Genomic DNA, 15831 nt, shown 5'->3' on the forward strand with positions numbered 1-15831 from the left:
CCGCATTTTTGCCTGAAATCCCTGGTTTTGGGAGGGATGCAGCTCTGCAGGGTTGGCCAGAGAGAGACATGGAGGGTGTTGGGATCCTCCAGGAATTTGGGGAGACGTCGGTGGGGGTCCCTCTTTCCTCTCCACGTCTCACTCCTGCTGCTCCAGTGCATTTGAAACGAGAGGGAGAATTCCCAGCGTGAAAGCAAAGAGCAGAGCTGGGAGATTAAGGGTTAAACCCAGGACACCTCAGGAATATCCCGAATTCCTCCCCTGTGACTCAACCTGCTGCAGTGGGATCCTGAGCCCCACATTCCATCCCTGTGACTCCACCTGATCCTGAGTCAGTCCCCTGGCCTGGAAGGGGCTGGAATTGTCAGGGAAACTTTGGGATGCTCAGGTGGAGCCTCAGGAATTCTCCCGTGATAGAAATGCAGGATATTCCCAACCCAGGAATTGCTGTGAGGGAGGATAAAAAATGGCAAAAATCATTCCCAGGAGTGGTTCAAAGCCCCCCCAGTTTCCCTCTGAAATTCCTGTCCCAAAGGAGTTCTTGGTACTGGAACAGAAGATGTTGGCAGAGCACCTCAGGGAGATGAAAAGACTTTGGAATGTGGGTGCCAAACCCACGGCAGCTGCCAGGGGAGCTGGGACTGGGGGAGGGAAGCACTGGAAAGGTGCTGCTTTGAGGATTAGACCCACCAGGTGTGTTCAGCCCTGAAATCCCAGCAGCATCCCGAGCTCTCAGCACATTTCAGTTCCCAGGAAGGCTCTGGCTCGGCTGCTCCTCCACCTTTTGGTGCCTCTTGTTGGGAGTTTTTTATTAGATCCCAAGGACAGAGATGGAATTCCCATCTGGGATGTCCCCCCAGCCCTGTTTTGGGCTTGCTGAAGGTTCCCAGGACAAATTTCAGGTGGATCTTTCGGCTCTGGAGGCAGGATTTGGGGTCAGTTTGTTCTGTTTGATGAGTTTGGGGAGTCCCTCTGGCTTTGTGGCTTCCCTGGCTTTGGATCTCTCCGGGATTCCTTTCCAGCCAGGAGTGGAGCAGGAGGGAGCAGATGTGGGGTGGTTTTTGCAGTGAACATTTTGGGGCTGATAAAAGATTTTGGGGCTGATAAAAAGCTTCTAAACATCCTCCCATGGAACAAAATTCTCCGACTGGAGGCTCCTAAACTCCTTGCAGAAGTGAGGCTGTGCAAATCCCACTGCCAGGGAACGGGACTTTGCCCGTTGCGAAGGTAAATCCCTTCTGGAAACGGGGCTTGGGAATTTCTCAGAGCCATAATTCCACCTTTATTCTCCCTTTCTGGGCTGGTCCTTTGCTCTGCCCCACGGTGAATGTGCTGCTCTCGGTGGGGTCAGGGAATGTGGGAGTTTTCCCCTGGCTCTGCTGGAATTATTTGAAAATCAGCTCCTATTTTGTAGCTTTTTGTGGCAAAATGAATCCTCTCTGTCCTTGTGCCTTTCACATGAACCTGCTCCCGTCTCCCGCCTGAAGAGCAGGGGAAAAGCAGCTGGGAAGGGGAATATTCCAGGCAAGGGGCTCAGATCCAGCCCATTTCTCTGTTGGGTTGTCCTGGGCCCATCTTTCCCCAACCACCACCAGCAGAGTTCACCCAGACCCAGCAGAAACTGCTCGAAGGTGTTGATTTGGGAGCAGGAAAAGCTTTTGGAGCCTTTCTGGCTGCTGTGAGGCCTTAGGGAGAGCAGTGAGGACAGACCCCACCCGGGCTGGGCTGGGCTGGGCTGGAGAGCCTGGCTCAGCTCCTGTCCTGTGGGGCTGGTGGCAGATCATCCCGAGGCTGCCTGGGGTGGGGGGTTAATTTATTTTACTGAGTTAAACGCATTCCACGGAAGGAATCCTTCCCTGGGAAGGGGGGGAGGCCCTGGGACAGGTTAGTCCATGGCTGCCCCATCCCTGGAAGTGCTCAAGGCCAGCTTGGATCAAACTGGGATAGTGCGAGGTGTGGGGCAGAATGGGATGAGCTTTAAGGTCCTTTTCCAACCCAAACCGTTCCAGGATTCCATTACACGTAAGAGGTGGAGCCCACGGGATGGAGGGATGGATGCAGGGCAGCCCTGGAGCCGGGGCTGCGAGGAGAGCCCAACACCCATTAATTAATTAATTAATTAATTAATTAATTAAAATCTCCAAGCCGTGCAGAGCCCGGTTTGCCCTGGACTAAACCCAGTGTGAGAAACTTCCTCGCGGCGTTCCTGCGTCGTCCGGGCTCAAGTGTTGTCATCCGAGGCTGCTTTGCATGACAATGCCCGCGGCCCTAATTATGCACGAGGATGCTAATGGGCCCGGAGCGCGCTGGATCTCCATGGGAAAAGTGTCTGCTTGGCCGGGGAGGGGGGAGAAGGAGAAAGAAAATCCACCCAAACAAAATAAACCATGACAGTTCGGGCAGGGAGGAGGAACGGGGCGAGCAAAGGGGCCGGGAGGCAGCGGAGGGGTTGGGGAAGGAGAGGGTGAAGCCGGTAAGGCTCAGGTTTGGCTTTTTTGGGGGTCCTTTCTCAGTGTCTGTGCTGCCTGTAAGGGATAAGGTGACCAAAATCACCTCTTCAGGGCTGATGGCGGCAATTAAATGGTGCAAAAACGGGGTCTGGGATTGCCAGGCATCAAAGGAATTGTTGGGGTGGTGCAGCGGGAGCTGACACTGGGGGAAACTGAGGCACGGAGGAGCTCAGCTTTGCCTGGATACCAGAGGTGGGCATGGGAAGGGATCCAGCCTTGCTTTTCCCCTATTCCCTGTGCCTTGCACTCCGTTATCATCCTTCCTCTACTACTCCAGGACTGCTCCCAGGAGCAATCCCTGCTTTATCACCCAAAAAAGGCAGCTGGAAATGAAGGGTTTTGCCCGCTGCATCCAGAGGCTGCTCTTCCCAAGGGTTTCTGGATTCTTCTCCAGGATTCCCTGTCGGCTTTCCCTTCCTGTGTTTGCCATTTTGCAAAGACTGGGATGAAGGAGGGGAAGGCAGCGTCCTCCACCGTGTCCTCCCAGGTCTCCTGGGAATCATTTTCCCTGTTTCTCTCCTACTTTGAAAGGCTGAGGTGGCTCTGGCACGGGCAGTGTTGACACTGGTTGGATGGAGCTGGCTGAGCTCCGATTTCCAGGATCATAAAAGCCACAGAGATGTCAAAATCCATCCCTGGAGGGGAGAGTGGGACCCAAACCCCACATTTTACCGGGGTCTGTCACAGGCTGGGCCTCCAGCCCTTGGCTTTGGCACCTTTGGGAAAGCAGGTAAAATTCCAGGCGCTCTCCGAGGAGCCAGGGAAGGTTCCTGATGCACCTGACACCTGCTGGGACTGTGGGAAATACCTGCCAGGGCCGGGGCTGGGCCAGGGCTGTGATTAGCGCTCCTGAAATGCTCTTGATGAAAGTGAAGAGCAGTCAAGGGCCAGGTGCAGCTCTGAGGAGCTCAAACCTTTCCCTCTCCGCGGTGCTGGCTTTAGTGTCACTGGACTTACCCCTGCAAACGGGATGGGTTTGAACGTCCTGCTGATTCATTCGGCGTTGGTCCTTTCTGGGTGAGGACAATCCCCACCCAGCCAGCAGCAGCTGCCACCGGGGAAAACACAGCTGGAAACACCTTGGCTGCTTTTCCAGAGTTTTTTCCATGGGTTAACAGTGTCCTGCTGAGAGTGGCAGGGATGGGCCAGGCTTGGGCTGCCAGGGAAGGATTCCTTGGGTATTTCTGGGGGGGCTCAACCTGGAAAAAAGGAGGCTCGGGGGAGATTTTCTGGCTCTGCACAAGTCCCTGGCAGGAGGGGATCGGGATGTGCTCCCAGGGAATGTGAGGACGAAAGGAAATGGTCTCAAGCTCCACCAGATGAGGTCCAGGTTGGACATCAGGAGGAATTTCGATGTGGAAAGGGTGGTCAGGCACTGGAACTGCCCAGGGAGGTGGCTCCAAATCATTGGAGTTTGGAGGAAGATGAGAATGAAAAAGTGAGCTTGGTTTACTCCAAATCATTGGAGTTTGGAGGAAGGAGATGAGGATGAAAATCTGAGCCTGGGTTGCTTCAAATCAATGAAATTTGGAGAAGGGAGAGAAGATGAAAATCGGAGCCTGTTTTGCTCCAAATTCTTGGAGTTTGGGGTGGAAGAGGAGGGCGAAAATCTGATCCTAGACCCCTCCAAATCGTTGAAGTTTTGGGGTGGGAGAGGAGGATGAAAATCTGAACCTGTTTTGCTCCAAATCCTTGGAATTCAGGGGTGGGAGAGGAGGACATAAACATGCAGCGCGCACAATCAATCATCTGCGAACTCAAACCGCTGCGTTCTCCCCTGGGAAAAGGGGGGACAGGGCAGCGTGAGGGCCCCGATGACAGCCCGAGCCCCAGCGCACCCCGGCCCCACAGTGCGGAGCGCTGGCTCATTGTTTGATCTGGCTGTGAGACAGATTAGCAGCCCCAGGTGGAAAGTCATAATCTGCATTTAAATGGGCCGCTTATAAAAGGTGGGGAGCGCAGGAGCCCGCAGCATTATGCCGCGTCTTTAGCACGCCCTAATCTCTCTTTATTTTCTCCGCAGCCTGACCTGGGGGCACAGTTTCTAATTACCAGGTCACCCTGCTAATATTGTCATTTCCAGCCAGTGCCTGGGAAACCATGGCAACGCCACATTTGCTTCCAAGTTTCTCCAGGAATAAAATTTGCCTTTTAATCACGGAAAATGACTGGGCGGCTCCCCGCTCCCCCCCTGCCCTCCTCGCTGATGTCATTCGTTTTTGGCGCTTTTCAAAGGTGTTTCAAGGGGGACTTTGGGAAGTTCCAAAGGGACAAACCTGTGAGGCTGGAGGCTCCACGAGGGCTGGTTTGGATCCCAAAGCTTCCCTGAATAGAATCATGCAATGGTTTGGGTGGGAAGGGACCTTAAATCCCATCCATTCCCCCCCCCCCCCGCCCTGTGCAGGGACACCTTCCCCAATCCCAGTTACTTCCAGGGATGGGGCAGCCCCAGTTTCTCTGGGAATTCTTTTCCAGAGCCTCCCTACTCTGACAGTAAAAGTTCATAATGCCATTTTAGGATTAGATGGCATTCTTATCTTTAAAAGTTGTGAGTGAGCTGCTACAAGAGGGAGCAGAGGATGTTGGGCATCCCAGAGATGGTCACCCTGGCTCTGCTCGGAGGTGACCTCTGGGATGGTGGCTCCAACTGATGGACTTCACCTCTCAGCTTGGAAAAAAACCTTTGGAGAATTAGGAAGCAACGGGGCTGGTGAGGTGGGTGTGATCTGTGCTCTGTGCTTGTCATTCCTTGGGAATCTCTGGTAGTTTGGGGATTCAAAATCCACAGTTTCCTCTCCCTCAGCTGTTAAATCCAAGGTGGGTTTTGTGTCCTTGATAAAAACTTGCTTGGGAGGAGCCTGAAAAGCTCCTGAACTCATGGAGCTGATTCCCAGCTTCCAAGGGCTGGGCTGGCAGTCCCCTGGTGAAATCTGCACCGATGTTGGGAGAAATTCAGGTCAGCTCGGAGCTGAATCTGCCCCTGGGGCCTTCCCCTGGCTCTGCTCGGTGCCTTCCCTGCCTTTCCCGAGCAGTTTCTCACTCTCAGAAAGTGAAACTCTCACTCCAAGCGAGTCAGACGTGAACTGGAATCCCATTTGAAGGTGATTTTCCAGCTGACAGGAGTAGGTTAATTGTAAACTGTCTACTGAAGCTTTAAAACTCCTGTCCAGCCTTATTATTAGCAGCTGAAAATTTATGGAGCGAGACTCTGCGTGGTGATAGCTGGGCTCTGCCCAGACGAGGTGTGTAATTAATCCCCACGCTGGCAGCAGGAAAATCAGATGGAAAGCTGCTTTTTTTCCCCCTCTGACACATCTGGGAGGGGACAGAAACTCTGCCCTACCTGTGCTGGGCTGGGAGACCTCGTCTGAGGAACTGAGGGTTAAATTCTTTCCATATGGGAGAAACTCTGGTGTGGGGATGGGTCGAGTTTGGGAAATTGGGTGATGGATTTGGACTCTGCAGGGGGCAGATCCCCATGGGGATTTTCCCCTGAAATTGGGATATTGGGTGGTGCATCCTGGGAATTTTGGGATCTCTGGGATGGCTTGGGGCTTGGTGTAGGAACAGCTGGTGGGGATGACCCATCCCTGCTCCAGAGGGGTTCATTCTGCACTGGAGGAGGCTTTGCCTTGTGGGCAGAGCAGGAGGGATCTGGAGGAGCCTTTTCCTCCCCTCCCTCCCGTTGTTGGTGTCGTGACTGGGGTGCTCTGGGTGGCAGCTGGGGGTGGCAGGGGGGACAGCAAATGTCCCTGTGCCCTGCAGCCCTGCCCGGAGCATCCCTGGCAGCCACTTCCTGAGCATGAGCTCTCCCAATCCCATCTACATCCTCATTCCCAGCCGGACAGAGGCAGGAGGTTGTGCTAGAGCTGCTTCAGGGTTTTTTTTGTACCCTCTCTCATTCCTTGGACCCCTTTGCTCCCTGTGTCTCTAAGTTCTCCTCTCTCCTCACTTTTCCCGTCTTTGCAGCATCAAATCCAAGCATTTTGACCAAATTTTGCAGAGAAAGGCGGTTTGTGGTCGTCCCCCTTTCCTCTCCCGGGTGGCTGCAATTCCCTGCCGGGGGCTCAGCGTGGTCCCGAGGGAAACAAGCCCCAACTGCGGGGAAACACCGCCGCTTTCGCTTTTCCTTAGAAAACCCCACCTGCCTGCTGGAACGGCCCTGGGGAGGGCAGAGAGAGAGCCCAGCTCCTCCTCGGCTCCGCGGTGCCGCATTCCCGGTCCCTCCCGAGCGCTGCAGCCGGAGCCCATCGCGGGATCCCGGCACAGCTGCGGCGGTCCCCTCCTCTCCGGGAGACAGCCCCGGCTCCAGCGCGGTGTCAGCACCAACAGCTGGCCGAGGAAATGCAAATCGCAGCTCCCGAAGGGAGCAGCTGACACCGAGCCCGGAAAACCGGGATGTCCCAGGGAGCGGAGCAGCTCCGCGGGGCTGCGCGGAAACTTTCTCCCTTTTTAATTTGTTTTTATCAGTGCTCGTGTTCCGCCGAACTGATAAAAAACCCCAACTCCTCCCGGCACTGCGCAAGGGCGAGGAGCCAGGGCTCAGCCTCGCTCTGCCCACCCCCATCCCGACTTTCTGCAGGAACGGGGGGCTCTGCCGGTGCCCCCCACCCCACAGCCTTGCAGCACTTCTGTCCCCGCACCCGCCCTGATCTGCTGCGCTCAAACCTGCCCTGCAGCATTGTCAGAGTTCCCTTCGCTCACCATTTCCCTCCCCGCCCCTCCTGCTCTGCTTTCTAGCACAGGCTGCCCCAAGCTGTGCGCTTTTCCAGCGTTTTCCCCTCCCGGCCGGGGCTGGGCAGGAGGCCGGAGCTGCCCCGTGCCCAGCTCGGCTTTGCCGAGCGGAGCCCAAGAGCTTCCGAGCCCACACCCAGAGCAAACAGAGCCGGGACGGCAGGGCCGGGCTGGGGCACGAGCTTTGCTTTTGGGGTTCCTGCGAGGAGCAGATCCCCGGGATGCTTCCGCTGGGAAGGTGGAGCCGGCTCTGGAAAGGGGGACAGAAGGAGCTGAGCACGGCTGGGATGGGACGGAAATGTCCCCGATAGCGGCTGCGTCAGCTCTGCCCGAGTGGGATCCTGCAGGAACCCCGGCTGGGTCTGCCCCGCTCCCGCTGCACCCAGCGCTGCTGCGGTGGGATGGGAAAGGTCCCTCCTGGCCCAGACCCCTGCAGGGTCAGGCAATGTCCTAATTTTGGGCCGTTTTCCAGCCCATCCCACCCACACGAGCGCTGCGAAGACATTTTCTGCTTCGTGGAATTGTTTGTGGCCGCTCTCGGCAGCGCCGTGGCCCCACCGAGCTCTCCCTGGAGCTCCTTCCTCCCCATAAAACCGGGAGCCGCGTTTGTTCTTTTATCCCAAAAAGCAGCCGGGCCAAAACTTGCAGCGGGCAAAGTCCGAGTGGGGCAGGGGAGAGCGCTGAGGAGAAATGTCTGGGATCAAAGTGTTCCCACGTGGCCCAGCAGAGTGACACTGACCCCAATTAGTGCTCGGAGTTAATGAATCCCTGCAGGTACTTGGCTGAAGTGTAAAATACTTTGCAGAGGTGTGGAGGGTTTGCGGCGTGGCCGGGAGCTCTGGGTGCTCTGGGGCTGCAGGGCGCTGTCCCCGGCTCTGGATGGGATCAGAGGGGGCTTTCCAGCCAGGAAAAGATTCCAGGGGGGATAAAATCTCCCCCTGGCGCCTGGAACTGGGCCCTGAATCGGGCAGGTCGGAGCAGGCACCGCAGGGAGAGCAGAGCCAGCGGGACCTGGGGACAGCCGGAGCTCAGGTGGCCCCTTTGGGGTCGCACTCTGGATTTGTCCATCTCCCAATCCCATTTATTCCCTGGCTCTGCTTTCTCCGGGTGCCCCACAGCAGCGCCGTGCCAGCTGCGGCTCCAGGGGGGACTGGGGACAAGTTGTGGGACACTTTCACAGGAAGTTTTCCCAGGTGGAAGCTGCGGCCCCGTGGAGGGACCTGCACAGGTTTGTGTCCCCAGCGAGCTCCGCAGTGACAGCAGCGGAGGGGGGAGGTGACAAAGCCCGGCCTGAGCCGCTCCAGAGGGGCAGAGAGGGCAGGGCTGGAGCAGGGATTTTAATGTGGGATGGGGTTGATCGGAAGAATCAATGCTGGGCCGAGCCAGGGGGTCGTTCCTTCCTGGGGAACCTGTGCTGTGCCCCTGAGGGGGACAGGGGACATTGGGCCCCGAGGGGGACACAGGTCCTGCTTGGCTGTTGAGAGATTTGGGGGAGATTTCAGCAGTTTTTAAGGATGACCTGAAAGCCCAAACCCTTGGGGTGGCTCCTTTCTCCTCACCTCATGCTCAGCATCCCCCAAATGGGGCAGACACCGCAGGGAGAGCAGAGCCAGCAGGATTTGGGGACAGCCCGAGCTCAAGTGTCCCCTTTGGAGTCGCACCCTGACCTGTCCAGGCTGGATTTGTCCATCTCCAATTCCATTTATTCCCTGGCTCTGCTTTTTCTGGGACAGCCCAACCCTGACCCACAAACCCAAACCCATCCTGGGGCTTCAGCATTGCGTGTTCCCTGGAGGCTGATAACAAACCCTGATAACAAACCCTGATAACAAGCCCTGATCATAAATAAACCCTGCTAATAAATCCCACACCTGGGGCAGGTGGAACTTTTAATACAATGTATATTTATTGCAAACAATAATATACAAAAAAAAAAAACAAAACCAAAAAAAAAAAAAAGGTAAGTTTCACAAAGAGAAGGATCTTGCAACCAAAACCAAACCAAACTTACCTAAAGACAAAATATGATTTAAAGGACAGGTCTTTTAAGTTACAGAAATACTTTAAAAAGATCTGCTTTTATACAGAAAATAGAAAGATGCCATATTATAAGAGTGCTTTAAGATTTTTTTTTAACTCCTACTGAATCCCTAAAAAAAAAAAAGTTAACAAATATATCATTTTTTTTTAAATAAAAAAAGTCTGCTGTCTTTTTTAAAAAGCAATCCTTAACTGTTCAGCCACAGCTTCACCAAAATCAGTGTCCCCCCCACCTCTCCCAGGCAGTTTTTGGGGGGGTTGAAGGCTAAAACGGTGCCACCCCTGCAGCAGGGCTGGGGTGTGGGGCTCGTCCTTGCACGAGCTCGTGTGTCCCAGAGAGCTGAGGCAGGAAACAAGGCAAATGATTCAGTGATCCGCTACATTTGCAATCTTTAGTTTGTACAAATCTCATTTTTCTTTTTTCTTTTTTTTCTCTTCCAGTTTCTCCTCGAAGGCCAAAGAAAAACAAAAAAACCCAACAAAAAAAAAACCAAAAAAAAGGAAGAGCACAAAGTTCGTACAAACCCAGGACACAGATTCCAAAAAAAAAAAAAAAGAATAATAATAATAATAATAACAACCAAAAGGAATTGAAGAGATAAATAAAGGACTGGTTACAGTTTCAGACCATAATTTAACAGGCACGGCCACCTTCCAAATCATGCTCCCACTAATGCAACGCTTCTGAAAGGACTTAGAAGGGAGATTCAAACAACAAAAACCAAGGAAAATTGTGATTAAAAGCTGCTCTTCTCCCCCAAATAAATAATTTAAAGGATCTGTGACGTCCCTCAAGGCAGAGAGGAGCCCCTGGCTGGGTTTGGCACCCTGGGGTGGGCGGGGGGTGCCCGGAGGGGTCGGGCTCAGCCCCCCAGCCCAGGGCCAATGATTATCACGGGGCTGCTTTAAGGCTTCTCAGCAGCACTTTGGGGCTGCTTTATGGAGCTGCTCTTTTTTTTTTTCTTTCCCTCTTTTTGTTTTTCTTTTAAGGCTCAAGGTTATTAAAAAATAAAGTGAAGTTCTCCTCCTGGCTGGTTTTGCTACGAGTTAGAAAAATAAAGCCTCTCCCATGCTGGTCCCTGCCCTGGTGCCAGATCTGGGTTCCCAGGGCAGGGCACGCTGGTTTAGTTTCATTTTTAGAGCAAAAAAAGACACTTCTCTATACAAAAATACCTCTGCAAGAAAACCTAGGGCTGCTCCACTAAGTGTCATTTTTTTTTTTTAGCTGTTGGAAAAATAAGAGCATTTGAAAAAAAAATCTCTAAAAATTAGGTATAAATCCCCTCAAATTGGTAACGAATCATACACAGTACATACTAAAAATATTTAAAATAGAGAATATTCCTCACAGAGGACTCTGAGTTTTCTCTTTTACCCCCCATTTTTTTTTCTTCTTTTTTCGTTTGGTTTTTTTTTTGTCTTTCTTTTAATTACTGCTAAAAAAAAAAAAAAAAAATCATTACAAAAGTCCAGAGAAGGAGCCAGCTGGGCAGGTTGGGTGGAAATCTCCTCTCCACGCTGAAAGAAGCAGAGTTCAAGTCCAGTCCTTGGCAAGTCTGTCCCCAGTTTTGGGGCTGGGAGCGGGTCCTGGAGGATGCTGTAGTGCAGAAGGCTCGAGGCGCTCTCTCCTCCCCGCCAGCTTCCACGTGAGCGGCTTTTTTAATTATCATTTCAATTTCAAACACTGAACCAGTCTGAGGCAACTCATTCTTGCTGCTTTCCTGCTTTTGTACTTTTTGATTCTTTTTCTCGTCGTTTTCCTCTTCTGGCCGCCGGCTTTAGGGCCGGGTGAGCTGCGTGTAGACGGGCTGCTCCCAGTGCTGCGGGCTGTGGGTCTGGGGGATGGAGGGCACCCCCGACGTGTCTGCGATGGGGGTGTACATGGGGCGCTGCGAGGGGCTCATGTAGCTGAAGGTGGAGTAGAGGCCGCTGCCCTGGCCGGCGGCGTGGCTGTAGTAGGAGCCCGAGCCCTGGTGCTCGCCGTACTCGTACTGGGCGCGGCTGATGCTGGGGTAGGACGAGCTGTAGTGCTGCAGGTTGAAGGAGCTGTAGCTCAGCTGCTGCGGGGAGTGCTGCTGCTGCTCGCTGTAGTGGCTGGGGCTCAGCTGCTCCGTCTTGATGTGCGTCCTCTGCTGCTGCGGCTGCTGCGGCTGCTGCGGGCCCTGCTCCGCGCTCAGCGCCGGCAGCTGCGGCTGGGGCTGCGCCGGCGGCGGCTGCTTGGACATCCACACGTGGCCGGCGCCCGCCGGCGTCCCCGCGGCGCCGCTGATGCCGTAGCTGCCCGTGTAGGTGACCTGGCCGGGCTGGCCGGGGTGCCCGTTGGGCGGCAGGTACTGGTCGAACTCGTTGACGTCGAAGGTCTCGATGTTGGAGATGACGTCGCTGCTCAGCTCGCCGATGTCCACGTCGCGGAAGTCGATGTGGGGCGGCTGCCGGCCGCCCTCGCCCAGCGCGCGGCCCTCCCGCTTCAGGTCCTGCTTGCCTGGCTGCGGGTCCGTCTTGGGGGTGGTGGGGGGTGTGGGGGGGCCCTGGGACTGCCCTGGGGGAGGAAAGAGAGGGGTGAAGGTGTGAGGGGGTGTCACTGTGACAACGCCATCAGCGGGTCACACCTCCGGGCTTTTCTCAGGTGTGAGGGACGGAGACCCGAGCCCCATCAGCACCACCCTACTGCGCCCTCGGACACGAGTCGTATGGGGAGGTTTCTCGGTTTTTAAGAAGAACGGGTTCATGTTTCTCACAGGCAAACAGGGGGAAGTGGCTGCAGTGGCACACTGGGGTGAGGATTTGTGTGCCCGGGCTGCGGGCACGGCTCATGGGCAGCTCTCCCCTTCTCACTCCGCTCCTGGCTCTTTCCTTCCCCCAATCCCCCCAAAGCCCAACTTCAGCTCGGTTTGGGCTGCAGCTTTGGGCAGCTGTGCCGTGCCCCCCGTGGGTGTGTGGGTACCTACCCGAGTGCTCCCCGGGCGAGTGCACCTCGCTGATGCTGGAGGAGGACTGGGGCGAGTCTGCCTGCAGCGCCTTGAAGATGGCGTTGGGGGAGATGTGGGTCTGCTCCGAGCCCTCCTCCTGCTCCGCCTGCCCGTTCTTCACCGACTTCCTCCGCCGGGGCTGGTACTTGTAGTCGGGGTGGTCCTTCTTGTGCTGCACCCGCAGCCGCTCGGCCTCCTCCACGAAGGGACGCTTCTCGCTCTCGTTCAGCAGCCTGGGGGCACACGGGGCACGAGGGGTCACTCGTAGCTCACGGGGGGCACTGAGCAGTGACATCAGTGCCAGTCTCTCCCCTGGGTCCTCCCCAAGGGCGATGCAAAGCCCCTCACAGCGCTGAACCCCCTGTCCGGGACGCTCGCTGGTTGTCACCCCATTGTCCCGCGGATTCCCTCGGTGGCCAGACCAGAGTTGCAGGAGTGGCAGCGGGGTCCAGCCCTCGCGCTCCCCACCCTGTGGGCACATCTCGCTGTCCCCGGGCGCTTTGGGGACATCCCTGCCTGCCAGGGCCAGCTTTCCTCGCCCGTTTCTCCTCCTGCCACCGATTTAGGATCCCCCCTCCCCCCCGGTGCAGTCACGGAGGACGCGGCGGCCAGGTGACTCACTCGCCTTCTGTTTTCCTCCCCTACCCACCTCATTCTGGCACTCGGAGGCCACCCGGCCCTGCGCCACCACCGCCGCCACCCACCCTCCCTCTCTCCCTCCCCGCATCGCCCCGCGCTCCCTGCGGCCCGGCCCGAGCTGATGCAATCCCCAAAATCCATCATTTCCTCCGCACCGGGAGCGCAAACAAACAACGGCCGGGACAGCCCCCGCACGGCCCCTCCGCCCCGGGCATCGCTCAGGGAAGAGAAACTTCCAGCACCAGAAGGCGGCCACAGGGAACGACTTTCCCTGCTTTCCCCCTCCTCTCCTGGCTTCCCCTCCACCAGACGAGTTTTGCACTCGCGCAAGTTTTCAGCGAGTTTTCCAGGCTCGCACCATCCTCTCCCGCTCCGCATGCCCCGCTCCCCCCGGGCGTCCCGGCCCCGCACTCACCTCCAGAGCTTGCCCAGGGTCTTGCTGAGCTCGGCGTTGTGCAGATGCGGGTACTGGTCCGCCAGCTTCCTGCGGGCCGCCTGCGCCCACACCATGAAGGCGTTCATGGGTCTCTTGACGTGCGGCTTGTTCTTGCTGGAGCCGTTCACCCGCACCGGCATCGGCACCAGGGTCCAGTCGTAGCCCTTCAGCACCTGGCTCACCGCCTCCCGGATGCACACCGGGAACTTGTCCTCGTCGTTCTCCTTCTTCAGGTCCGGGTCCCCCTTGGGGAAGGTGTTCTCTTGGGGTCTGGTGTTCTCCGTGTCCGAGCCGGATCCAGAGGGGCAGGGGGACCCGGCGGAGTCATCCGACATGGTGGGGCTGGGGGCGTCGGAGATACATTTGTCCTGTTCTTCTGTCATTTTCATGAAAGGGTCGAGGAGATTCATGCGAGAAAGTGGCCGAGGGGGAACAAGGGGGCGAAAAAAAAAAATTTAAAAGAAAAAATTAAAAAAATCAGGCTCTAAGGGACGGGGATGGCTTAAAAAAGTAAAACGCGGAGAAACGAAGTCTCCACCGGCTGCGGAGAGGAGGGGAAGAACCGCGAGAAGTTTGCGAAAACTTTTTATTACTTCTCCCTGCCCTCGTCAGCAAAAAAAACGCTAAGAAAAAAAAAAAATTAAAAGCAAGAAAACCAAAAAAACTCCGAGATGAGGAAAGGGAGAAACTTTGGCGAGGCCGGGAGAAGGAGCAGGAGGAGGCGAGCGGGCGGGCGAGCGGTCGGGGCAGTGTCGGGCGCGGCGGCCCCGCCGGTCTCCAGCGCGGCTCTGCGGCCGCTGCGCGCCGCGCGCACAAATACCCAGCGCGGGGCCGCGCGCCCGCCCGCGCCCCGCCAATCACAGCGCGGCCCGCGGGGGCCGCTGGGCCGCCATTGGCTGGGCCGCGCAGGGGGCGGGGCCGCGCAGCGCCGCGCAGGGGGCACGGCCCGGCCGGGGCGGGACGGGCGGCGGCGGCGGCGGCGGCGGCAGCGCCCGCGTCCCGCTGCGCCCCACGCGGCCCGCGGATCCCCCGCGGACGATTGGTTCCCCGCGGATGGTCCCCGCGGATGGTTCCCCGTGGGTGATCCCGGCGGGGCCGCTGCGGCCGCGCTGGCGGCGGGCGGGACGCGCGGAGCGGAGCGCGCCGGGGGCCGCGGGCGCTGCGCGGCTCCGTCCCGAGGGGGCGCCAGAGGCTCAGGAACGGCGCGCGGGGGGCGGGGGGGGCCGGGCCGGGCCGGGCGCGCCCCCGAACCCCCCCGGAGCCGCGGGGACAGAGCGGGGGCGGCCGCGGGGGGCTTCGGTGGCCGGCCCCAGATACCCCCGAGTCGCTGCTCCGCTGTAGTTTTTTCCTCGTTTTTAACTTTCTTTTGGTGTGTTTTTGGAGGGGGACCCGGCGCGTCCCTCCGCCCACCCCGCGCTGCGACATCCGCGCGTTGCCCGTTTATTTCTCTTTATGTCGTGGCTCCCCAGCCCGGTGGCCCCGGCGCGTCTTCCCCTGCACGGCCGGACAGGGCTGCGCTGCCGCGGGATGCGGGACCCTCATCCCGGTGCCGCATCCCGGTTCCTCATCCCGGTTCCTTATCCCGGTTCCTCATCCCGGTCCCGCACCCCGGTCCCGCACCCCGGCCTGGAGCTGTGCCGGGAGAAGGAGCGGCCTCCTCCTCCCTCCCCCTCTCCACAAAAAGTTTTGTGAGTTGATCAAGTGTTGTCCTCGAAACGGAGCACCGGGAGCTTCCCGGGGGTATCCGTGGGTAATGCAGACACTTCTCGCTGCAGAAATCTTTAGCGATTTGTCGGAATCACACGTTTTGATCCGCAAACGGCTTTCCCGTGCGGGTCAGAACGACCTCAGGGCTGTCGCTCCAATCCTGATCCAGGTGGGCAATAAAGCAGATCCCGGTTTTTGAGGCTCCAGGATTTGGGGATTTGGTGGGAGCTGCTGAGCGCAAAGGCAGCTCCCGAAGAGCTGCTCCCCTTCCCACCTCCCTCCCTGCTCCCCGCGCCCCTCGGCGCATTTCGGGGCAGAAACCTTGGAGCGCTGCTCCCTTCCCAAACCCCGGAGCCGAGAATTTTGCATTTCAACTCGAGCGTTAAAGTTGGGGCTTTCTCGAAGCTGCCTTAATTTGCTGCTTTAATTCGCAGCCTTTGTGCGGCCGGACAATCCTCGGGGCAGCGGCCGCCTCCGTGCCCTGTCGCGGCGGGGCTCCCCTGTCGCGATTGTCGTCGTTCCCGTAGCGAGGGAGGGTTAAAGGTATTGGAAAGGGCACGTGAAAAAAAAAATACATTAAAAAAAAAAAAAAAAAAGGACGAGGCAGCGGGGAAGGAGCTGTGAATAAACGCACTCGAAACCCTCTCCCTGGGAGCCCCTGGTTGTTTTTATCTTTCCTTGAGGTTCTGGTGATGATTTTGGTTTTTTTTTTTTTTTTTTTTTTTTTTTTTCCTGCTTGCAAACTTTTGGGAAGTAGTTGTGCTTTGGGTGAGTTTAAAGGTAAGTGGCTGTGCTC

At 57.0% G+C, this 15831-nt stretch overlaps 1 protein-coding gene across 1 annotated transcript; it reads right to left on the reverse strand.

Annotated features, from left to right (window-relative positions):
• Window positions 1-9127: 9127 nt before the first annotated feature.
• On the reverse strand, window positions 9128-14102 carry SOX9 (SRY-box transcription factor 9). The gene is made up of 3 exons (XM_069032673.1): window positions 13308-14102; window positions 12233-12486; window positions 9128-11823 (listed from the first exon to the last, which is right to left on the reverse strand). The coding sequence occupies exons 1-3, from the start codon at window positions 13736-13738 to the stop codon at window positions 11063-11065; spliced, it is 1446 nt and encodes a 481-aa protein (XP_068888774.1). The 5' UTR covers window positions 13739-14102; the 3' UTR covers window positions 9128-11062.
• Window positions 14103-15831: the final 1729 nt, after the last annotated feature.

This window comes from Aphelocoma coerulescens, chromosome 18, assembly GCF_041296385.1.
Source record: "Aphelocoma coerulescens isolate FSJ_1873_10779 chromosome 18, UR_Acoe_1.0, whole genome shotgun sequence".
Taxonomy (NCBI): domain Eukaryota; kingdom Metazoa; phylum Chordata; class Aves; order Passeriformes; family Corvidae; genus Aphelocoma; species Aphelocoma coerulescens.

What these genes read in the sequence shown, in the direction of transcription:
- SOX9 (XM_069032673.1), bottom strand. Translation starts at nt 13,738, where the DNA reads ATGAATCTCCTCGACCCTTTCATGAAAATGACAGAAGAACAGGACAAA. An exon ending in ACCCTGGGCAAGCTCTGGAG is followed by an intron (nt 12,487 to 13,307) that starts GTGAGTGCGGGG and finishes GTGTGCCCCCAG; the next exon opens with GCTGCTGAACGAGAGCGAGA. An exon ending in CTCGCCCGGGGAGCACTCGG is followed by an intron (nt 11,824 to 12,232) that starts GTAGGTACCCAC and finishes TTCCTCCCCCAG; the next exon opens with GGCAGTCCCAGGGCCCCCCC.